Source organism: Pimephales promelas, chromosome 23 (assembly GCF_988280905.1).
Source record: "Pimephales promelas chromosome 23, fPimPro1.hap1.1, whole genome shotgun sequence".
In the NCBI taxonomy this organism is placed as follows: Eukaryota; Metazoa; Chordata; class Actinopteri; order Cypriniformes; family Leuciscidae; genus Pimephales; species Pimephales promelas.
The window spans coordinates 14,514,562-14,539,727 of record NC_142791.1 but is presented as its reverse complement, the minus strand read 5'-3'; the positions used below and the strand labels follow the sequence as shown (position 1 = coordinate 14,539,727).

At 38.9% G+C, this 25,166-nt stretch overlaps 1 protein-coding gene across 1 annotated transcript; it reads right to left on the bottom strand.

The window, feature by feature from the left end:
* Positions 1 to 3,483: 3,483 nt before the first annotated feature.
* On the bottom strand, positions 3,484 to 24,683 carry smc5 (structural maintenance of chromosomes 5). The gene is made up of 24 exons (XM_039677239.2): positions 24,428 to 24,683; positions 24,209 to 24,350; positions 23,018 to 23,070; positions 22,779 to 22,941; positions 21,664 to 21,798; positions 21,429 to 21,569; positions 19,463 to 19,624; positions 19,302 to 19,373; positions 17,774 to 18,029; positions 17,476 to 17,630; positions 17,273 to 17,386; positions 16,389 to 16,483; positions 16,176 to 16,308; positions 15,294 to 15,467; positions 14,519 to 14,688; positions 14,203 to 14,326; positions 13,999 to 14,121; positions 11,896 to 12,024; positions 11,712 to 11,807; positions 8,950 to 9,054; positions 8,753 to 8,872; positions 6,645 to 6,824; positions 4,556 to 4,651; positions 3,484 to 4,479 (listed from the first exon to the last, which is right to left on the bottom strand). Exons 1-24 carry the CDS (start codon positions 24,586 to 24,588, stop codon positions 4,348 to 4,350), a joined length of 3,231 nt encoding a protein of 1,076 aa, XP_039533173.1. The 5' UTR covers positions 24,589 to 24,683; the 3' UTR covers positions 3,484 to 4,347.
* Positions 24,684 to 25,166: the final 483 nt, after the last annotated feature.

The window sequence follows — 25,166 nt, the reverse complement described above, 5'->3', positions numbered from 1 at the left end:
ACCCCCATGTCATCCAAGATGTCCATGTCTTTCTTTCCTCAGTCGAAAATAAATTTAGGTTTTTGATGAAAACATTCCAGGATTTTTCTCCATATAATGGACTTCAATGGGAACCGGATGGTTCAAGGTCCAAAAGATAGTGTTAATAAAAGTTTCAGATGCAGCTTCAAATGTCTTTAAACGACACCAGACAATGAATAAGGGTCTTATCATGCGAAACGATCGGTTATTTCAAAACATATTCCAAAATGTAACTTTTCTAAGGACAAATGCTAGCCTTGCTATATTCTCTGAGGCACGTTTGTAACGTCACGTAATACGTAATTACGTTCAAAAGGTCACGGGCGACGTAGCCGGAAGTACAGAATCAAAATCGTCCGACATCGTTGTTTTACCTTTTAATTCCTTTTTTGTAAACGGCGTTTGAGTTAGTTTGCACGTTCAACCTATGCGTTCAACTTGTAAACACTGACTCTGTACTTTCGGCTACATCGCCCGTGACCTTTTGAACGTAATACGTGACGTTGAAAACGCGCCTCACAGAATAGAGCAAAGCTAGCATTTGTCCTTAGAAAAGTTACATTTTTAACTTTGATAAGTTAAAAATTTGATAACGCATGATAAGACCCTTATTCATCGTCTGATATCGTTTAAAGACATTTGAAGCTGCATCTGAAACAGTTTTTAACTGTCTTTTGGACCTTGAACCATCCGGTTCCCATTGAAGTCCATTATATGGAGAAAAATCCTGGAATGTTTTCATCAAAAACCTAAATTTCTTTTCGACTGAGGAAAGAAAGACATGGACATCTTGGATGACACGGGGGTGAGTAAATTATTAGCAAAAGTTTTTTCAAAAGTGAACTAATCCTTTAAGGCCTAGTAAAATTACCATTAAGTAGAATTTTTTTGTACTTCACTTTTACCATGTCCATTATTATAGTGTGGTGACTCTGACGTTACAATGAACAAAGTAATAATGAAATTATGAAAATAAAATAATAATAATAATAAGTTATTAAAACATCTAACATGGCCACCACAAACGCATTTAATTTGTCTTCTACTTTTGCCAGCACTCTCTCCTGGCTTTTGCACACTTTGAGGTGTTCCCTGGCATTTTAATTAAAGATTGAAATTCAGCATAACCTTCCATTAAAAGCTCTTGCTCTGTTTGGGAGAAAAAATGGGCGTGGTCTTTGGCCATGCTGAACAGCCAATAGTAGCATTGCTGATCACTGTTTCTGCTATCGCTACATGTCGCCTTATCCCATTCAGACCCTGGGGCCTGTGTCCATTACAATGGACATCACATGTCAGCCCCTTTTTTTTTAACTTCTGGAGCATTTCACCTAGTTTAAAGCCTGCAGTCCATGAGATTGGACGTTTGTCATCCAATCAAATGCCAGTAAATCTCTGCATGTAGTAATAATATAAAAAACTCTACATTGAAGAGAAGCATGGCAGCACTTCACTCCAAACACAGAAGCAAGCAACAATTTCGAAGGTGTATTAACATTTTCCACCGTCCGCGAACCCGCTATTTTTATAATGGCATAAATTCTATGTGGGATCTCAATATCTCAGCTCTGGAAGGGTCTAGAGACTCCATTTTTGCACTCAGGTCTAAGTCTCATGGCCCTCTATCAGAATCCAGAGTTTCAAGAAGTTCAGAGAAACTCAAAATTTCGACCCCCCCAATAAAAAAAAAAACGACAGGGGTACCCCTGTTGACATTTTCGGTGCAAGAAAATAAGTTTCTCTGATCTTCTTGAAACTCTGGATTCTGATAGAGGGCCATGAGACTTAGACCTGAGTGAAAAATTGAGTCTCTAGACCCTTCCTGAGCTGAGATATGGACATCCCACGTAGCATTTATGCAATTATAAAAATAGTGGGTTAGCGGACGGTGGAATTATGGGATAGCGCTTGGTGCCACGGACTCAGGGGCCCCAGCTTAGTGCAGTAAAATAGTTTTTTAATCATGAAAGAAACTTTAAATAAAAATGTCCAAAAATACACTACCCAAATCCCCATTGAATAGATTGCAGGCAGGATTCTGTCCAATTGCAGCTTATTGCATGAAGGCTGGGGTTCGTACTTTTCAAAAATAGTGGGTTATTGGACAAATAGTGGGTTTGTGGACAGTGGAATTATGGGATGGCGGTTGGTGCCACGGACTCAGGGGGCCCAGCTGAGTGCAGATAAATGGTTTTCATAATGACAGAAACTTTAATTAAAATGTCCACATCAAATAAACTGTCTGAATCATCATTCAATAGATTGCCGGTGGGATTCTGTCCAATTGCAGCTTATTGCATGAAGGCTGGGGTTAGTATATTTAAAAAGAGTGAGTTATTGGACATATAGTGAGTTCGCGGACAGTGGAATTTTGGGACGGCGCTTGGTGCTATGGACCCCGGGGGGGGGGGCTCCTGAGTGCGGTAAAAAAAAAATTTCACGACAGGAACTTTAATTAAAATGTCTATCAAAAACAGAACACTACCCGAATCCCTATTCAATAGATTGCCGGTGGGACCGCGTCCAATTGCAGTATATTGAATGAACTGCGGAAAAACGTTAAAAAATATAGTGGTTTATTGGACAAATAGTGGGTTCGTGGGACGGGGGCGTGTCCGGGGACTCGTCCGATGCACACAGGAAATGACTCTAACATGAATTCATTTATTGATTCCTAGGTTTGTTTTGTTATGAATAAACAAATGTGCAATATATAAAAGAAAAACCTTACAATTAAAGTTGTAATGTTATAATGTTCAAGTTTTTGTTCTAAAAAAAGAAGATGCACACAGAAAATGACTCTAATATGACCAGATTGATTGATTCGAAGATATTTAGTTTGTTACAAACAATGTGAACCCTTATGTTGTTGAAGTTTGGTCATTTAATAAATTCATAATGAATATTAATAAAGATAGGCTACACTGTTGAAATATGTGAGATGTGTGGTTTATATAACCTGCAAAGTATACATTAAATTGATTGTGACTGATATGAAGGGGGAGGAGAATTGATACGTGCATCACGTTTAGTCAATAAAACAGTTTAGTATAGGATGCACCTGTGTATCCTCGCTTATGACTCCTCAGGAAGCCTCCTCAGTCCTCGATCCTCGACTCCTCACGGTGCAATTAGAGAATTGAGATGTCCTACAAGATGGCTGAGCTCGATCGGTTTCCGGGTCATAGGATGGAGGACGGAGGAGAGATAATGGGAAGCACCTAATAGATCAGTTCCTTAATAGATCAGTGTTTTTGAACAAATGAGTTGAGTGAACGATTCAATGTCTCGCCAAAGACAGCAAACTGCAAAAATGCAGTGGAAACCAGCAGTCAAACAAGCGGAGTGACATACAGTGAAAACGGCCCACTCCTGCACTCTGCAAGTCTTTATGATTGGATTTAGTACGGTAACACTGTCTTTTGGGAATTAAAGGATTTAAATGGACTTTCTCAAATAAAGAACAGTACAAGAATAAGATTTTTAATCGATTCGAACCGTTTGCAAATGCTAACATTTTTTAATAGAACATTCAATATGATTCATATGCCGAAAATGAAACAAATGCTTTAATATATACACTATTGTGCAATTATGAATTACATAAAACAGGTAAATGACTGTAAATTCACAAAGCCAAAATGTAACATTTCTATTGTAAAACATAAACTAGATCTTATCACTCCCTCACCATTAAAATCTGCAGGGACGCTTCATGTTTGGTATCTGTGAAAGTTCCAGCTCAATAATTATGACCAGTAGGGATGGGCAACCATTAATCGCAATTAATCGCATCCAAAATAAAAGTTTGTGTTTATGTAATATATGTGTGTGTGGTGCGTATAATTATTTTGTATATATAAATACTAACACATGCATGTATATATTTAAGAAAAATGTGTTCTTAATATATCAAATATTTATACATAATATTAATTATGTATAAATATATATAATGTATATACATGCAAATATTTCTTAAATATATACATGCATGTGTGTGTATTTATATATACAAAATAATTATACACACCACACACACTTATATTACGTAAACACAAACTTCTATTTTGGATGCGATTAATCGTTGCCCATCCCTAATGACCAGCCTTGACTTTTTGTCAAATTCAAATGACTAAAACCGAGCTATAATAATAATAATAGCAGTGATTAGTAAGAATAAACTAGACATTGCTGGTTTAAGGAAAGAGCATTTGAACAGAAAATCCTGTCATCAGGACTCAGAACATTGACACACATATTTAAGAACTCGACAGCATATGAACATGTAACCGAACAGGAAGTTAAACTCAACATTGGGGAGCTTCAGGAAACGTGTCTGCGTCTGGCACGTCTGATGAAGGCTTTCTCTCTCCACTTGTTTGGCTGCAGCATGTGGGGTCCGTTGTGAACACAGAGGATGGTCATCTGCTCCGCGTACTGCAGGTTCTGCAACAGCTACACACACACACACACACAGTTACACACGCACATCAGTGAACACGTCACACACAACCTTATTCAGGAAACCCACCTTAGGAGTGATGAAGAAATACTGAGATGTGTTCACACCGCAAGCGCTTCTCACGACAATGTCAAACACCCGCCTCTCGTTGACAGGGTCCATTCCCTGCAAACACACACAAGAGTCACACACACTCTACCCGAGGAACAGAAAAACATAATACCACAGCTATACTAGATGTTCTTCTACTAAGGTAATTGACTTCATACGGATTAGCATCAATGAAGCTGACATGAAACAAAGATAAAAGCAAAACTGAAAAGACTAAAGAAACATTTATGTCATTAATTAGATATAAACATTATAGACGGCTCTGTGGAATACTTGACTCTGATTGGTGGTATGTTATTCCCCTCATAACCACTGAAAACAGAACACAGGCTCACCCGGGTCACTGAATTCAGCAACGCAATAAGCGTGCTGGGAACGGGTTTATTTAATTGTGGAAGTTTTATGTTTGGTGAGCTAATAAAATATTCAAACTCAGTCAGATCCAAAATTTGTGTAGTTATTTAACATGTCATCCGGTATCGCGGCCTCGCTCTCTCGCTTCATACAAACGCAGCTGCTGCCATTTTGTTACTATTGTTTTGCACACTGCAATTGATTTAAAATAGTATCTATGTGTTATGATCCGTTTCATCTCAGATCAATATCCCCATTATTTATGTAATAAGTGGTATGACTATACCGTATCTCTTAAATGTCCGCCTAGTTTGAACTGCTTTCTCCGTGGAAACTTTGCATTTAAATAGCTATTTTTTGACTAATTATTTACTTATGTGGCAAGTATCCATATAATATGCAGGATAATGTATGGTGTACATCCAGCCGACTGACACAAGATCAGCCTGTCTGGGTTTATTCTGCAATAACAACTGGCTGGATGTCCATTATAAATTACTTAAAGAGCACCTATCATGGATTTTTGAAAATGACTGTTCATGTAGTGTGGACTATAGCTCTAAGGGAATGAAAACATCCTGCAAAGATTTATATCTGAAAGTGCACCGTATATAAAGTTATTGTCTTTCAAAAGTGAGAGTCGACTCTGAGTCTATGAAACGAATTGTTTTTGAAACGAGTCATTAGCTGTTACGTCGTGACGTAGATACAAAACATTAGCTCATTGGCCGCTCCCAACAACTGCGCGCGCAGACGGGAGTGCAAACTTGAAGTGACGTCTAGAACACATTCAAAAACTTCAGCTGAATAGCGTCATGTCGAGAAGACGCTGTGTTCTACATTGCAAAGACAGTTCAGCCACTTGTATCCATTGCCCAAGGACGAGCATGTGAAGAATCCGTGGTTAGAGTTCATACTTGCAATGATACCACAACAGTATAGCCCGAACCTTGTGTTCTCATCATTTTAATGACAATCATCAGCAGATTCGCGTCACTCAAAGGAGGTGTTTGGGAAAATGAATCGTCGAACGAATCATTTGGGAGTCGTTGAGCAAATCAGTTAAAAATAAATGCTTATTATAAGACAAATAAAGTGTTTTTTATCCTTGCATGCACGTTAAACTGTTTTTGGGAACTCCCAAAACAAAAATAGGAACATTTCAAATGCTATGATAGGGGCTCTTTAACAATACTAGACTGACACAGTGTTATTTTAGTATTATTGAGATCCCACTATAGTTTTTACTAATAGTTTGAATTAGATTTTTTATATATACTTTTTAGTTATTTTAGTACATCAACTTTAAATAGAAATGTTGCTTTGGCAATCAGCTGAAAAGGTTTAATAAATGAAGATTTTATTTCAGTTATACACCAATAGATCTTATGTGGCAACAAACCTTTTCAACTCTGCGTTAGTTGTCTGCTGGTTGGTTTTACCACAGCATGAAGGAAAGATCTTACAGATTAATGAATGAACGGCTCGTTTGATCTATTGACATTAGCAATAACATCTACTTCAAACATTACAATGCTCACCATTATAACTTTCATTAACTCTACAATAAGTAAATCCACTTTGAGAGCGATGCCATAGAAATATCCACAATTCTAGAGCTGACTGTGCGCTTGTTCTGTCACATAGCAGACATGTTTCTGTGGAGCACGAGCTGTGTGTGTGGGGACTTCACCTGGTTGATCTCGTCCACCACTCTGAAGGGGCATCGGTTGAGCTCCTGCAGGGCCATGAGGTACAGCATGGTGGACACACTGCGCTCTCCTCCGCTCTGATGGTGAGGCGTGAGCTCGTGCATCTGCGCATTACTGCGAAACTTCACCTGGATGCGGATGCCGTACTTGTCATACTCCTCCTGAAACACACATTCACAGTGCTACGTTTGCTAGAGTCTGACACCTCGTGTTATGTTGCTTAAAGCTGCGATGCGTTTGCAGTACAAGTTGAGAAAGTGGCTTTCAAAATGATCAAAGAAAGGAAACTTTGCAACCACATACCCTTAAAAGTGACATGTTCATGTTAAAATACATTCTCTCAACAACGTATATTAGCAAGGCGTTCATGGGTTTATCTCCCACAGAAGTGTAAACATTAAGCCTTGAGATGAGTCCTCTCAGATCTGCCAATCACTTTCCAGCTCAACCTATAACAAGAGTTTGGGGGGCGTGGCTTCAGTAGCAGGCGGAGCCAGAGGGTGCTAACTGTGGGGCCATGACTGATGCCAGTGTTGTGCCTGAATGCATTCAATGAACAATAGTTCATGAACGCGACACGTTCATATTTTGGGCGAAGGTGAACTGAACGTACTGTATTACTGCCTGATGGACGTTACTGTGAACGTGCTCATTCTGGTGTCTGTGAACGCACACTCTCTCAGTTTAACTTCGTACAATAGGGTGCCAGATTTCTAAAGAGCCTTCCAGGCGAAAACCCGGCTAAAACACACGCAAACAGGCCTTAATATGTAGCGAAAAAAACACCCAATCTGGCAACACCAGCCACCAGTGTCGCAACACGGCCGCCGTCGACAAAGCAGCGAGCGAGGAGGCGTCGTGTGATCACTTAAACGGGTTTTATGATGAGGTTGGTGAGGATGGGAAAAATCTTACATTTATGTGCAAACTGCCCGTTGATAAAATAATTGTTGTCTGAGGTTGTATATGGGCTGTGGCAATAAATTTGTTTTTTTAAAAAAAAGCTTGCAACATATGGAAAAAAAGAACTATGAACTAGTTCATTTTTTTGAAGTATGAACTATAATCTTAACTATTTCATTTTAAAATGTGTGAACTGAACTTTGAATCATGTAGAAAGTGAACTTTCCCAACACTGACTGATGCGTTACATGGGAGAAGACGTTCAGCTTCGGTTCCAGGAGTGCAAGCCAAAATTGACTTTATTTAAACAGGTCATGAACACATCAAAGTGAATGAGGCCTAGAAATGCTACGTGCTACAATGGACTCTTCAATCCAGCATCATCACGCACCCGTTCTGATGTACAAGTTTATAACCGTGTATTCTGACATGTCCAGCGTAAACAGCCTCAAATGTGTGGCGAATCATGTCAAAAAAAAATGCACTGGTGCAGATACAGTAGATGCGTTTATTATAAAAGAGCCACAGGTTGGGTAATGCCATGCTGTTTTACTTGGACAAAACAATCATCATTTGAGAGTAAAACATAGGATAATGTACACAGGTCAAAAAATATATAATACTGATCTAGTGGTTTTTGGGATATTTCAATCCAAAAATCTTACATATTGTGCCTTTGAGACATGTTTTATATTAATGCACTTCATAATACAGCAGCTCACACTGTATCCTCTGCTATTTTTCAGATGTGCTCTCAATTTCAAACTACTGTGTATAAATGGTATTGTCCTATCCTATGTCAATTATAAAAATGACATTGATATATCGTACAAACTCGTACAAACTGCCACTAGTGTCACAGAAACTACATACGACCCGACAAACAGACATCCACCAACACCACCAGCGGCCCACAGGGGTAACACTGATGTGACAGACCCAACGAGGTGTCTCAGAGAAGTGTGAACTGACCTTTACAATCTCAATTACTGCAAAATACAGCCACCAAAATAACACCCTACACTGTCAGCTGGGCAGAAACAGAAGTCTCACATGTATTGACCAAGTATTGATCAGCTGTTGTGTATGATGAGAGATGTGTATGAAAGTGGCGTAATGAAAGTGTGTGAGGGCTTCAGAGCCAATGATGGTGATACTGTTGAAGAGAGAAGTGAGTCCTCCTCACCTCGTTCTCCGAGTGCAGGTCCACCTCTCCAGCGCACTGCATCGAGCGGAAGAAATCACTGAAGCGCTCGTTGATCTGATCCACCAGCAGCTTCAGGGGATTCAGCCAGCGCTCCTTCGCCTGGGAAACACATCAATGTGTTTGGTTACTCTTCATCTGTGTGCATGATGAGGTGGTTTGTGTGAGGTGGGACGCACCTCAGCGATGTTGCGTCGGTAAGTGGTCAGAGCGTTGGTCTTCTCGTCCAGCTCCTTCTCCATTTTCTGAATCTCCTGCTCGCGACGGTTATATTCCTCCACCACCTGAGAGTCGAGACCAGCAGCGCATCAAACAGGGCAGGAATGAACAACAGCCCTTCTACTCTTCATCTTCATTAGAATCGACTGCATGGAAGTATTTATACTGCTAACTCCAGCTAGGAAGTGGTTCACTATGGAAGACTACTACACTCTTCCATATGCTAATTAATTATAATTGAACAAACTGTATACAAAGAAATATTTGTCTTTCTGTTTAACAGTAATGTCTAATAATTTATTAGACAGATCTGTCAAAAAAAAAAAAAGACAGTAAACTAATGAAGATGGAGAATGGGAGATCAGGCATTGGGTTCTCGGCACTTTAAAAAATAAAAGTCCCGCTTTCAACACACCAGCCCCCCAAAAAAGCAGCACAGCTGGTTCTGTAAAGTCTTTGTTAAAGCATTATAAGCCAAGCCAATCAGCTAGAAGGAGAATCACAACATTACAAACTTTGATTTGAAGCAAAAAAACATTTGAATATCTGACAAAAATACAAGATTGTGTACAGATTTAGTGAAGGAAAGAACTACAATCCCATGACGCCTTGCGAACAGCATAATCAGATTAAAAACAATGAAGAAATATTAAACTAATTTAAAAATGTTGATTATATGAAAAACACATATATTTTAAGTATTTTGAGGGCTTATGGAGACTAGATTACATCATATGCAGTGCAGCATCATGGGTAATGTAGTTTTTCAGCACAAATTTAGCTGTTAAACCATTATTTTAAAGTAATGTTGGCAGACGGCTTTAACAGAAGTAAATTACATCGATTAACAACCTCATAACTCACAGTAGATCTTCCTTGGTTAATAAGTTATCATTAAAAATCTATTTCCCAATGGAGAAAATTAATAATATTTGTTACTTCCATTTGGCTGCAAGAACAATTTGGAATTGATATTCTGTTCATTTGCAAGATGGACATGGTTATCAGAAGATATTGATGATCCCAAAATGGTCAAATATTGAGGAAAATATTACTCAAGATAAACTTGGAGCTCTTTAGAGCAGTGGTTCTCAAAGTGGGGTCCGCGGACCCCTGGTGGTCCGCGAGCTAAAGCCAGGGGGTCCGCGAAATAATTTACAACCTAACGTTTTTTTCCATGCTATGAGTCATGTTTTCTTTATCATCTGAAAACATGCTGTTTATTCCTAAGTAACTTATATAAAGCATTTAACATAAAACAATACAAAGTAGACACTTAAAGTTTTCTATAGATAGATGATCTATGTCTTTGCGTCAAGTAGACTTTTCGCTGCTGTTGATTTTGCGGGACGTGCGCCAGAAAGGAGACAGAGAGACGGCATGAACCCGCATCCGGTTCTTTTCTGTATTTTTAAAAGGCATGACATTTTGTAGTCATTTATAATGTAGCCTATACACAAATAAAAAAATGGACACTTTACCGTTTCGGATGATGCACTCTTGGCTTATCTATGACCATAAATAAGAGTATTCCTGTTTCCACTGCTGAGGAAAAATTCCCATGTAATTGCGCGCCGGCGTCTCGCGTGCGCGCACAATAGTCAGCACTGCTACTGTAGATTTGACATTAGAAGTCTGATCATTATCAAAATAAAAGTGCATAGTGACAGGGCCGTACCCACAACTGAGGTTGCAAGGTTGCACATCGCGATGATACTGACCTTCTCGTCTGAGGTGCTTCAGCAGACTAACAACGATAGCTCGTCAATGTCAAAATGTTTGAGTCGGAGTGAACTCAAAGTTCCCCGCACGACGTTTCAGTCAACGGTCATAAAGTGCGAGATAAGATGTAGGCCTAAATTAACATAAACTAAACAGCTGTTTTAGATAAAAGTTTTAAAAAACGACTGAAACAATCAGTTTGCAAAGTATTAATCAAGCTCAACTTTAACAAAGGAAAAAGCAGGTCAAGAGAAACATACTGTGCCCATGAGATTAACATTATGGATTCATATATTTAACATATACTGTATGGTTTTTTTTTTTAGCTAATTACAGTAGCTCAAATTAACAACGCACGCACCTATTAAACATAATGCCATTATCATTGTATTTATAGGCTTATGGGCTTTATTTGTGTGCAGAATAGGCCTAATTATTGAAACATTTTTCTTTTAAAGCCATTCCTGATTGGAATATGTGATTGTGTTTCGTGACATCTTGACAAAAAAAAAAAAAAAAATGTATGCCACTGACTGACATGCTTCTACTAAATCTATAGTTATCCAATTGTGGGGCCTTAAAACACCTTAAAATGCACATGTGTAGATCAAGAACATCAAAAATTCCTAAGTGAGGGATCCTAACTAAGTGATTCCTAGCAAGATCACTTTCGTTACCTCAGTAGGCTATTTAGAAATTCCTGCATAGTACCCTGGGTGGAGACCATTCATTTTGTGCAAAAATATTTCATTTGCCGCTCACACATTAACTTTGTGCTCAATAACTGTTATAAATATGAGGGGGGTCCTTGGAATTTTTTTTTCCCCTGAAAGGGGTCCCTGGCACCAAAATGTTTGAGAACCCCTGCTTTAGAGCATCATATATGTCAAGTTCGTGTTCAGAACGGTTACTCTTTTCAAGACTCCCAATGTGAGTTGAAGTTAGGACTGGCTAGTAACATTTTTAAAGGCAGAGGTTAAGTGTGATCAGTTGTTCTCACAGCATCACTGAGGCCGGTGAAGCACTCCGCTCTGGTCTTCTCTTCATTCAACATGGCATCAATCTCATCCAGTGTATCAGGCAACTGGCTGAAGGCCTGGAAGGAAACCACACACACATACTGTTGTAAAATAATGAGTTAAACACAGAATGGAGGACAGATGTCTGAGGTAGACAGAACTCACTTCATGTAGTTCCTCTGGGACCGCCGTCTCTCCAGGGATCATGTTACAGATCTCGCTGGCCCTCCTCATCAGGGTCTTGCATGTGTTCAGCAGATTGTTCTTTACCTGGTCCAGCTTGGTATATGCCACCTGTGCCAATATAGACGCATGTTCTTGGGTCTTACTGGACACCATTCATCAGTGGGACAGGAAGTTTTCATTAAAGAAATTAAAATATCCTAGGAATGTACCTATATGAAAATTTTGGCCGATACGATAATTCTTTATTTAGAAATCTATACAGACAACTAGTGTTGTCACGGTACCAAAATTTCAGTATTCGGTACCAATACCAGTAAAAATTCACGGTTCTCGGTACCAAAGCTTAGTTTAAATTTACATATATTTAAGTGTTTATCACGGTTACAAGTATGGAAACTGTACATTTGCATTATCAACACTTTAGAAAAAGATTAGATAAAATGACCTAAAATAAACAATAGTATGCACTAACACATTTTAACACATTAAAGTTGTTTGTAAAGTTTTAATCCATTAACATTTATTTAATGCACAATGAATAAAGTGAACAAACATGAACAACCAAGTGTTTGTATTAAATAACATTTGCAAACATATATATGTTGTAAAAATATATTGTTCACTCAATGTGTTGATATGAACTAAGTAATGTTGATGAATGGTATCTTATTGTAGCATTACCAAACTATACAGGAGATAAAACATGTTTTATTTGACTTGACTGTACTTTTATTTAATCTAAAACTGCATTCATATTTAATTTTTAAAAGGCTTTTTAAACCTGCTGAGTTATAAAGGCAAGAATACGCCTAGAACTGGCACTGACATTAAATGACATAAATAGGGATGCGTCGATACTAATACCAGTACTCTGGTGTCGGTTGGATACTACTGTGCTCGTGTACTCGTAAAACTACCCCGAAAGCACTTTAGAGGCCGTTCACATATCGCGCGTGTTTTTTTATGATATTTTTGCGCGTGCTTATTCTTTCCAAAGCGCTTCCTCTCACGCGGCGTCTGTCGTTGCTATGCAACGAGTTTTTATTATGAGCGCGCTTGCCTCGCGCCTATATTTGAAATTGCGAATTTGCATGTAATCGGCCTCTTATGGCAACGTGACATTAGCCTAATCCAAAATATTTCCATATGTGGCTCTTTCCTCCTTTCGTTTCAACAAGTGGATTCAGAGAGAGAGCGATATATCAGTGTTATGAAGAGGACGCAACTGTGCACCTTTCAGACAGCGCGTCTAGAACTGGATTAGGTATTCGGTACCTAGAAAAGCTGGTACCGTAACATTTTTTTTTTTAGTACCGACTTGGTACCGAAGTACCGAGTTTTTTGACAACACTACAGACAACCGATATATTGGCTGATAAATTTACCTCCAAATTTTGATACATCTTTTGAGAGCCTGATTCCAAAATCAAAAGTCTTAGCGCACAATAATGATGTTCACATAATTTTATGTAGCCTGTATGACCAACTTTATTGTATTTTCCTTTTTTGGTGATTCCAATCATATTTCAAGCAATTCAAAACCATCACAGCGAACAGCGCCTCTGTTGTGTCTCAGCGGAAGGAAATAATCCATTATTTATCGGCTTAAATATATCTGCCAAATTTTCTTATCGGACCGATAACGATTACATGAAAAATGAACAAATATCAGCCGATACCTTAAATATACTAAAAATATACAATAATTCAAATTCTCTACCTGAATAATTAGAGGCCATTTACCCAACATATTTTATTAAACTTTTAGACGTTTTTTTGAAGTTCTTTTAACCTGAGCACAAAAGACGTGAGCGCAGCGGTCAAACACGTCCATTATGGCCTAAAAAACAATGAAGTAGTAGCGCAGTGGAATGGAAAAACGCATTCTTTGTATTTGTATTAATTGAAATATCGAGTCAGCATCAAATATTACAAAATATTTAATAAATATAATAACTTATCTTTTATATCAACACAAATATATTAATGCGATAATATATTTGAATAAGAACTGAAATGGGTTTATAAAGGGTCATTTATGTAATTGTTCAACATCACATTTGGTTGTTAGACGGGTCTGACCTCTGCTCGCTTGAGTTCAGAGGAACTGTCCCTGCAGTCCGTCTCCAGTTTGGTTTTCTCAGCGGAGAGACCTGCGCTCTGGAGAGCCAAGTACACCTTCTCCATACTCAACCTGGCCTTCATCTACACACACACACACACACACAGTCATGAGAGAAAGAACATCCGAGAGTAGAAACCAACATGCAGAGAGCACAAACACACCTGCATGTGACTCAAATACTCCTCCATTATGGCCACTTTCTTGTTGTTCACAGCAGCGATCTTGGCATTCGTTTCCTGTTCAATTGCCTGCAAGTTGAACTCACTTTGCTCCATCTGCCTCAAACTACACAGAGAGAAAGAGACTAAAGTAAAACAGGAATCGTTCATGTCGGTTACAGAGTGTGGGATGAGAAAGTTTGATTTGAACAAACCCGTCACCCAAAGTTTGAGCAGTAGCAATGAGACGCTTGCCTTAGCAAACACCAGTAATGATACGAAAGAATGAACCCCACGGGTGGTTTCTGGCAGAGGGTACCTGTCCTGTTTTGTACTGATTTTCTGCTCCAGTTGTCTCTTCTTGCCTTTCAGCTCAGACAGTTTCTTCTTCTGAGCACGCAGCTCATTATCACGCCGCTCTAGTCGAGCCTGTTGCTCACGAATGGCTGCCATCCGTTCATCAACTCTCTGCACCTGCCGCTCTGCTGCCTGTCAACGAGACGTACAACATTTCTCAGCCCCCTAAAGCTATTTCTTAATGACTTAATGAAAACCAACATTTCCCCAACTAAATCAATATAGATTCCAATCTGCTGCAGCATTTAAATTAGTGGTGACAAGAGCGGTTTCCCCCATCAAAGTTGTAAACTTCATTTCTAAACAAAAACAACATCATCACTTCCTGGGAAAATGGTGCAAAATATCTGTCATAAAAATGGAAGTTGCTGCAATCAGGGAAGAAAGAGCGCATAGAAAAATATGAACAAAATAAACGCATGTCATGTTCTCTTGCGTTCGGATGAACACAATCATGTGAGATGCTTCTGGGAGAGAATTAAACCAAATCATTCTGATGACAGACTTTGCCTCAGGCATTTCAGAGCAACCCAACCAAAAAAGTTGCTTTGATGCGATCGGTCCGCTGGTTATTCATTATCAAATCAAATCCACTGTTGAAGCTGCACATCGACGGATTGAATCAGTGAATGTGTTTCTATCATAATCATGTCTTTTTAACTGATCTAAAAATTTATCCACCTAAATTATGCACATTTTTAGAATATATGCGCATCTTGGACTATTCCCGCTCTCACCCTCATCTGCTCCTCCAGGTGGCGTCTCTCGTCTGCATCCACGGCTGTGGTGAGGAACTGTGAGGGCCGCAGTGCCGAGTTACTGGAGACCACGTTATTAGAGTACAAGGACTTCTTCACGGTGTACTTCTCCTCCGCCGTGTAGATCATCCTCAACTGAACCTCTTTGATCACCTGCAAAAGAATGTTTATTTATGGTCAGCAACAAGGCTATTTTCATGAACGTCATTCATACAATTAACAAAAAACTATACAAGGCATTTCAGGTTCATACAAGATTAATACAAATTCTAAAATGCCTTCAGGTGTTACATAGATTTTTAAATACAAACACATTTCTGAATAAAACCGTTGTCTATTTACGTTAAATATCTTGCAGTCCAGTAAAATATGTTTAATACTCACTGATGGTGGTTCTTGCCACAGTGAAATACTAGGAAAAGCTTGTAGGACCAAATGAAACTAGTTTTATTTTTCCTAAATTCCATATTTTCCATTTTAATTGTTTAATTAATTTTCATTTAATAATCAAAATCTATGTCAAATCAATTAAAAATTTAACAATTTAATAATTTTAACAAAACAATTCTGAAATTCTGTGCTATCGGTTTTACTTTTTTTTAAACTCTTCTTATTCTGCAGTAGACAACATACTGAGAGTTGACCTTTAATATTTAGACACTAGTCAATAATAAGTGTACAGCCCTACTTTTGATATATTTATCCAACATTGGCTGAAATTTAACAGTAAATTCTGCGATTCTATTCACATCTTCAACAACATGAAAACCATAGGGCCCTAGGCTTGAATCTTTTGCCAAATTCGTAATGTGTATAAGGGTTTTAGGCAGCAGCATTCCAGCAGAATAAAGGAGGACGCACCTTCTCGATCATGGTCTTGGTCTTCTCTGTTCCTACAGGTACATCGTTGACTTTGTACTGATGGCACAAGTAACTCATGACTTCCTCAGGAGCATCAAACAGCTCACGCAAGTACGAGAAGAAGCCATAATGCCTGCCAAAAAATAAAATACATATGCTAACAATGAACTGAATAATATGTATTAGTGGTGCAGGTGAAGAAAAAGGTGTTACTTTAGAGTCTCGAGGGATCGTGACGGTGGTTTGTTAGAGCAGGACTCTGCTGGAGCGATGACACTGTTGACTCGGAGCTTCTGGGTGTCTCGCACCTGAGATTAAACATGACACATCTTACTGATTTTACTGCACTTACATCTATTCTAGATGTTTCTTAAGCTATCATTTTATAGCATTATATTATTTTATGTTTATTGCTAGAAAATAACATCAATTGTGTCAATTCATATCACATTAAAAAATCTTATATAAATTAAGGCTTTAAACTGTAAGACCTGGTAAACTTTGGTAACAGGGTTTCAAACTTCATATAAAATGAACAGAAAATTGTTCATGGTGAGCAATCACCATTTTTCCCTACCGACTGACATGATTAATTCGTAGAAATTTGTCAATCGGCAGAGATTTGGGACTTCTTGGTCTTAAAGTGACAGCATCCAAATTTACCAGCAGTATTTAATAATGTTACTCTAACAAAAACAAAAGAGAGAAAATCTCTCACTGCTCTTGACTGAATCACTTCAATAAGAATAAATATAGTTTTACTTTACACAGTAAAGACTACACATTGCACTTTTATACATTTGATTATATATTTTATGTAGTATTTCTAGTGCTTTAAGTTTTTGCACTTTCTTCATCACTGTTTACTCGCCTTCAGTAAGCTTGAGCTTGTTTAGTTTTTTAATTATTCTAGTATTCGTTTTTTGTCATATAGAAAATGGTGTCAAGAATTATGATAGATGACAGATAACCTAAAAAAAAAACGATATCATGATACATATCATTACCGTGAAATAAATGTCATATCGCACACCCCTAATTTTTTTATTAAAAATGATACGCATTGTGTCAGCTTCATTCTACATACTACATCTCACCTCTTCCATGAACTTCTCCATGTCCTGCTGTCTCTGAAAGACGAAGGCTCTTAAGTCGTTTAGAGGGATGTGACTCTCAATGTATTTTGCGTGCCGAGTATCATGGACATTTATCTGACAAAACAAATTGAAAGGACATCAAACTAATCTGCTTGAACAGCCATGTCCAGAAAACAGCAAGAGAGTAGGCCATGTGCTCTCACCACCAGCATCATGGGCTCGTGGACATTGCCTTTAAAACGGTCACGGTTATTCCTCAGCCACATGAGGGCGGTGTACGTGTCACGAAAACGGCTGCGCAGCTTATCCTCTTTCACCCTCATCAGGTCCTCCAGACTCCTCAGACGATTCTGCAAACCTTCAAAACAACAACCAATACACTAAAAATGAGTACAAGACTTAAGTATGAACTGATGGAATTGATATGCTACATTGAGTGGTTCCTCCACAAAAGGTAAAGATATAACAGATTTAAGTGGGTTTTTTTCTATTAAACATTACGTATAAATTCTCCATAAGCTTCGTCTTTATCTCTGCGCAGGTCCAAACTCTCGCCCTCCAGTTTGGCTTTTTCTTCCTGGATGGTCCTCAGCTCTGCGTTCACAGCCTCGATCTGGGGCGTGACGTCCTCCATGCTATTCATGTTCTGCAGCTCCTTCTGCAGGTCTCGGATCATGAGCTGTGTGTGTCCGATCCGTTTCTGCCTGTCGACCTCCTCCGTCTGCTTCAGACTCAGGTCCTGTCTGATGTCATCCACCTAGCGGTTGACAGAGGAGACTTTGTTTTAATACAGTCTTTATTGGTTTAATAAAGCAGTGTTTCTCGACCAGCGGCTCTGAGCCCAAAAGTGGGTCTTGGAGTGTGCAGTCATAGAAACAATAACAAATGTAATTTCGAATGTTTTAGTAATGCGGGACTTTTATTTTGAAAGACATGAAAGCTGTTGACTCTTCAGTCAGACTCAGTTTAAGTAAAGAGTGCCTGAGTAAAATGCATTGCCTTGATTTGCTGGAAAGGATTTGCACATTTATTCTATTCATCATGATTAGCGTTTCATCAACAGTTCATGTTAGCAGGGCTTGACATCAACATCCGCAAACCTGCTAAATGCAGGTGGATTTCAGGAGTGGTGTGCAACAGTCATTCCTACAAGCCACATTGGCAGGTTGAATTTGATATAATATAGCCAATACATTTTTCAATTGTAGTATTTTAAAAAGGCATCTGAAATAATCAACTAAGTGCAATGGAGTGTTGCCAAAAATATAGATTTTTTTTTTTGATACTGAAATATCAGAAATGCTTCCAATACTCATTTTACTCACTTTCTCATCTCTCCGACAGCGAACCGACACACAAACCCGCCTCTCATCACTCACTCACTCCCACAGATTATGTGCTCATACTCAAAGTGCACCACATAAAGCCTCTCAGTACTAAATTGAGTTCTTTTTAGTTGCTTATTGCACTTAGACATTCAAATACACACTAAATTATGTCAAAATGGCAGTCTGGGTGAGTATTCACATGAACACGGTCAGTTATGTTATAAGTAAACGTAAAAGAAAATGAAGTGTAACAGTATAATGGATCTGTGCGTCAGGTCTTAAAGTGACAGCAGCCTAAAATACCTTAGAGATTTTGAAAAAAAATCTATTTGGCAGTTTTCCCCCATAGCATCCATGTCAAAATTGTGGCCAGTAAAAAATGCTAAGTGGCTAGTAACTTTAGAAAACCACTAGCAAAAAAGTTAATGTCATGTTAGTATTGTGTATTTACCATAGTATTTGTTGTTTCTGTGGTGGCTCATACAAGCTTACTAACTTTGTTGTATTAACAAAAACTAGTAAAGGACAGCTATTTAATAACCTTACCTTATACTGTTTTTTCATCAGTGTTAACCATTTTTGAGAAATGAATACTTGGTTCGAAGACCTAACAATGTGGGTTGTGGTGACCATGCTGAGAACCACCATTATAAAACACTCTATTAAAATGTTTCATAAGCGACTTCTCTTTCAGAACAAACCTCTTTACTCCTCAGTTCAAGCTGATCATGTTTCTGTTTGCATTTCTGTGACACCTCTCTGATACTGGTGGTCTGAAAACAAAACAAAAAAACAGTGGCATTAACTGTATATATAGAAGGAGATGATGGTTGGTAAAAGGGTTAGTGGTCTGTGGTCTGACCTTCTCCCTCATCTGCTGCTCGATGGGCTGCAGCTGACTCTCCACCGACCGGATCTTTCTGACCAGTGGCTCCTGAGCTTCTTTCAGCGACTTCAGCTTCCTTTTCATTTCCTCTCTCTCCTTCTTCACCCCCTCCATCTCTTTACGTGCCGTTTCATACTCCTAAAAATTGGAAACAGAGAATAGTCTAGAAATACTTCAGAGTGCACAGTTGGTTTTATCAAAAGGACATATGAAGAGTTCAGAAGCAAAAGCCTCTAAGTGCCATTTGAAATTTTCTTCTAAAATGACCGTTTTTATCAAGCTTGTATATTTAAGTTCAGTAATTTCACTTAAATGGCAATGAAGATTACCTATTAATTGTTATTTAAGTGAAATTACTGAACTTAAATATACAAGCTTGATAAAAATGGTCATTTTAGAAGAAAATTTCAAATGGCATTTAGAGGCTTTTGCATCTGAACTCTTCATATTATCACTTAAAACTTTGCAAGTCTTTGTTCAGGTTTCTCTGAGCAATAGGACTTTTTATTGCCATCTATTGGTGTTGTTTAAAGGCACATGGGCGGGACAATAGCCTGTCATATGAGATCCACCAATAGCAAACCACAACCATTCAATCAATTCCCCACAGACAAAATCAAGTCCCGTCCTACATTTGATCTTGTTCACGAAGCCGTATCACACTGATATATTTGGCAATAGGGAAGAAAAGACTATCAAAACTTCTATTTCATGCCGACTTTAAATTCACAACTTTATGTGGAAGCATAGCAACTATAAACATGCTGAGATGTCCCAGGTATTTATCATCAATGATTAATTTATTTGATAACCAAAAGCGTTTAAAATTAATAAGAGGGAGTTAGTACTATAAAGTGACTAGTATTCAGTGCATAGTAGGGGTGTAACGGTACACAAAAATCACGGTTCGGTACGTACCTCGGTTTTAAAGTCACGGTTCGGTACGTTTTCGATACAGCAAAAAGAAAGAAATGCCAGAGAAATTTCCTATTTGTTTAAAGAAAAAATATTTTTAAATAAGTGTGAGTTTTCCTAGATCTTGAAACTTTCAGGTTTATAAATAGGGGTCATCTTTGAAGGATGAACAAATAATGTTTTGGTCATCACATTAAAAATAACATTTAAATATATATTTATTTATATAATATTTGAATTTTGAAGTGCTGGAAAAAGATGTGTGAAGTACTTGAAAGCATTTCACCATTCCAGCCAAACTGGTTACAGTTAGTGCTACTATATTAAATCCATGGTGAATGTTGCTGGTCTGTGGACGTAAAGTACTAGTTCATTCACGGCACAATGTTTCTCCTGGTTTCCATGACAGCGCTGTTTGATCTAATAGAGACCTACGGTTAATAACGGAGAAATGTGAATGCATCTCACTAGATCTCGCAGCAATGTTATTACCTCACTGGCGAATTCAAATGTTTTCTTTACCGGATCTCTTAGCGCTGTGTAACAGTGTTGCTTGATCGAGATCAGCTCGCGCTGCACAGATGTTGCTGGTCCGAACTGATAAACGATCCGTGAAGCACATAACGAGGAGCGCAGTTTCGTTCTGCTTTCATTACCCTTGCCATTTGGATGTTGCGCAACGTTGTGTTGGCCGCGTCAGCACGAATTTTGCCGGCAAGAAAAATGGTCCAAGCAATCGTTCGGTTTGTATGCGTACCGAACCGGAAGCCTCGAACCGAAACGGTTCAATACGAATACATGTACCGTTACACCCCTAGTGCATAGTGTGATCCAACCAAGCAGTCAGACACCATGAGTGAGGACCACCTTTATAAAGAGGAATCATTTCTCCCAGGAAAGCTTTTTAGCACTAATGCAACAAAATGAAACAGAAAGAATACAGTACACAATCATGGCTTATGATCAGTATCAAAGAAACCTTGCACTCTGGTTTTGGGAGAGTTTAGCCTAGTAAGATCTCACTCACCACCCAGGGTTTCTTCTTCTCCAGCATCTGGATCCTGTCCAAGTGTCTCTTCTTCATGTAGTAACGTTCCACATCCAGCTTGTTCCTCTCATTCCTCTGCCTGGCCTTCTCTAGGAAGTTGGCTTTCTCCTTACAGACATTCTGATCAAGCACCACAAACAGCATGGAGTAAAATTAAAGGCCTAATCTGGACTAAAAACACATATACTGGATTTCAAAGAAGAAAGGCGTTCACCTCCAGGTCCCTCTCTTTGCTGCGAAACGTCTTGAGCTCGCAGTGAAACTCATGCATCTCTGGTGGGCCGACAGACTTCTCAGTGGCTTCTAGAAGCTCAATCTTACTCATCTTAGCAAACTCACCGACCTTCTCCTGTGACACCAGATCAAAGAGGCAGAGGATTAATTACAGATATTACTGATTATTTTCCCCACATTCAAGATTGTTGCAACTCCTCTCTCCCCGGTCTGTCAGTAATGCTCTGTTTAGTTCCTGTCTCTATGAAACCCCTCCTTCTGAAAAGAATAATGTCCTCTGATTGGTCGACTGGATCAGTGTGTTGTGATTGGTCAGCCACTTCGATTGTGTTTGGGAAATGTCCCGCCCCTTACCATAACTGCCAGTTTCAACACTACCAGAGCCGTTAAATATGAGAGTTATGACACTCTTTGATTCTTAGAGACTCATCAGACCAGTCAACATTTTTCCAGTCTTCAACTGTCCAATTTTGGTGAGCTCTTGCAAATTGTAGCCTCTTTTCCCTATTTGTAGTGGAGATGAGTGGTACCCGGTGGGGTTTTCTGCTGTTGTAGCCCATCCGCCTCAAGGTTGTGCATGTTGTGGCTTTACAAATGCTTGGCTGCATACCTCGGTTGTAACGAGTGGTTATTTTAGTCAAATTTGCTCTTCTATCAGCTTGATTCAGTCAGCCCATTCTCCTCTGACCTCTAGCATCAACAAGGCATTTTCGCCAACAGGACTGCCGCATACTGGATATTTTTCCCTTTTCACACCATTCTTTGTAAACCCTAGAAATGGTTGTGCGAGAAAATCCCAGTAACTGAGCAGAATGTGAAATACTCAGACCGGCCCATCTGGCACCAACACCCATGCCACACTCAAAATTTCTTAAATCACCTTTCTTCCCCAATTTGACATTCAGTTTGGAGTTCAGGAGATTGTCTTGACCAGGACCACACCCCTAAATGCACTGAAGCAACTGCCATGTGATTGATTGATTAGATAATTGCATTAATGAGAAATTGAATAGGTGTTCCTAATAATCCTTTAGGTGAGTGTATATATAGTGCAATAAAAGCACATTAAAAGCTCATTATAATAAGAGCACTCACCTGTGGCAGAAACTGACACAAGTTGCCGACCTGAATGTGCAGCTCTTTCACGGCCTCCTCCACAGCCTTCTGACTGGAGTGCTTTTTATTGAGCATCCAGGACGACTGGTTGTTTTCCACCTGGATCTCTCTGGTGATTATCAAGTTTCCACTCGCTCGGAATCTGGACATAAAGATGAACTGATCAAATCTATGTCTCTCCAAGGACTTTTGGAAATGGAAATTGAACATATACTTACAATTCAATTTCAACTGAACCTTTATTACACCCTCGCTTCACATACAGACCAACCTAGAACACAAAAATATCTAGTTAATTCAGTATTTACTGACAAGTATGTGAGTGCAATTTTAGTATGTACTATTATAATTTTTATTCATTTTGAATTCATTTTTTAAAATTCATATGAAATGAAAATTTCATTTTTATTTCAGTTTTTGATATTTTCTGAGCATAATGAAAATTAATGAATGAATATAAACTATATGACGTGTATAAGTCTTTTATATTTTATTTCAGGTTATGGAAATATTTATGTATGGTATTAGTTTTAGTTAGCGATAATAACCATTGTATCTGATAAGGTGTTTCTAAATGCAGTTCTGAAAAAATGAATGCACAAAAGAAAACATTTTCAGTATCATACATTTTTTTTAAATGCTAATTAAAGTTCTAGTGAACCAGAAATTGCAACCGACCGACTTCACATATTTCCAAGGAAAAGGGAATATTGAATAGATGGCAGGGTTTCACTTTAACGCTCCTCCTCTCCATCCCTCGCTCACAGCAGACTGACAGTTGAGGGAAGTGGTTAAGGATACATTACTCGACCCATCAGAGAAGGAATGCTATTCCAGAGATCGGAAGCAAATTTTCTGATTTTGACTTAAGATTACCATGACAAACTATTTTTGTTCTGTGTATTATTAACTTGCATGGATGAATTGTTCATAAAAAGACTAGTAAAGTGCGTTAAAATACATAAGGTCCATTTTGATTTCATGACAACTTTAAACCACCAATCCCTTAAAATGTACATTATTGGAGTAAAATTAAATCTAAAACATTAAATTCCTCAAGGAGGCCACATTGCAGTATGTATAGGAGAAAACCCCACAGGAATTGCATCTACGTAAGTTTTAACTATGTAAAGCCTTCACTACGTGAAGCCTTGTACACTTTGCAAAGTATGTATGTGTGTGTGTGTGTGTGTGTGTGTGTGTGTGTGTGCCAAACTACATAAACATGTGTCTATTTGGGAATCATTTTGTGAGCTTTCAAACCTTCAGGTAGCGCTACAGTGTATGGAAAGTTGTAGAGTTTATTGTGAAATGATTGGAAGTCTGACTCTGAATACAGACTCTGAATACATGTCTGAAGCCTAAACAGGAGCTGTGGGGTAACACTAGTTAGCTCTCGGGAGACTCGCCTTGTCCCCTCGGCCCAGCACGGCTGTTTTCCCGGCCAGGCCCAGGCAGATGGCACACACGATGCTGGACTTCCCCGTGCCGTTGGCTCCCACAATCATGTTGAGTTTGGGACCGGGAAACACTTCTGAGTGATCGTATGTGCTGAGAACAGAGAAGGGCGTGATTACAAGCATGATCCAGACTTAACATTAATCTGTCAACACTCACAGGACACTTACAGGAAGTTGTGCATGGAGATGCGGACAATGGAGCCCTCCACAAACCCTCCTCCAGCTTCTGCTGGGACATTTGTGCTGGTGGACGGTGTCGCGTCGCGGTTGGAAGGCTGTGAGTTGGTTAATGCATGACTTATTCGTTTTCTCTTCTGCGGCAGCTCCATTTCTCTAGCCGTAAATCCCACTGACGGTTGATGGCAAGCACCAAGCAGCCTCACATCACTTTCGATTCGCGCCTGTGTGTTGTGAGTAAGTAGCCGTGTGATTGGCCGACAGTAGTCACGTGGTGTGTGGTGGGGAGGGGTGGCACGCGCCATGCGTTATTATTGGTGAGTTGTGCTGCAGCTTACAAGCACTAGATGGCACATTAAAGATTTACCCTGCGACAAACTACATTTAGCATGCCAACAAACAATTTTTTTTTACCAGTTATACAGCTTGTAGTAGTGTATATTGTGCACAGGACCTGAGTTTTATTTATTTATATGACTTTTTGCCAAAATGTGCAGTATTTTGCGCGTAAATACTACATCCCAGCTAACAAAGTTAGGTTCTGAGAACGTTTTTCTAACGTTCCATTTTGGTTGTGGGAACGTTAATTTAAAATGTTCTAAAAACGTGGAAATGTCCAGTTTGCTTAACGTTGCTGGAACGGTGTCAACGGTGTGAACGTTAGCATAATGTTGTTAGAACGTTATCCTAAGGTTAGCATAATGTTGCTGGAACGTTATGAGAACGTTTA

Bases quoted from the DNA above. Each gene is read 5' to 3' on its own strand.
- smc5 (XM_039677239.2), bottom strand. From the start codon at position 24,588: ATGGAGCTGCCGCAGAAGAGAAAACGAATAAGTCATGCATTAACCAAC. The intron at 11,808-11,895 runs GTGAGTTCTGTC...GTTTCCTTCCAG, and splicing joins TCCCAGAGGAACTACATGAA to GCCTTCAGCCAGTTGCCTGA. The intron at 4,652-6,644 runs GTGAAGTCCCCA...GTGTGTTTGCAG, and splicing joins TGGTGGACGAGATCAACCAG to GGAATGGACCCTGTCAACGA.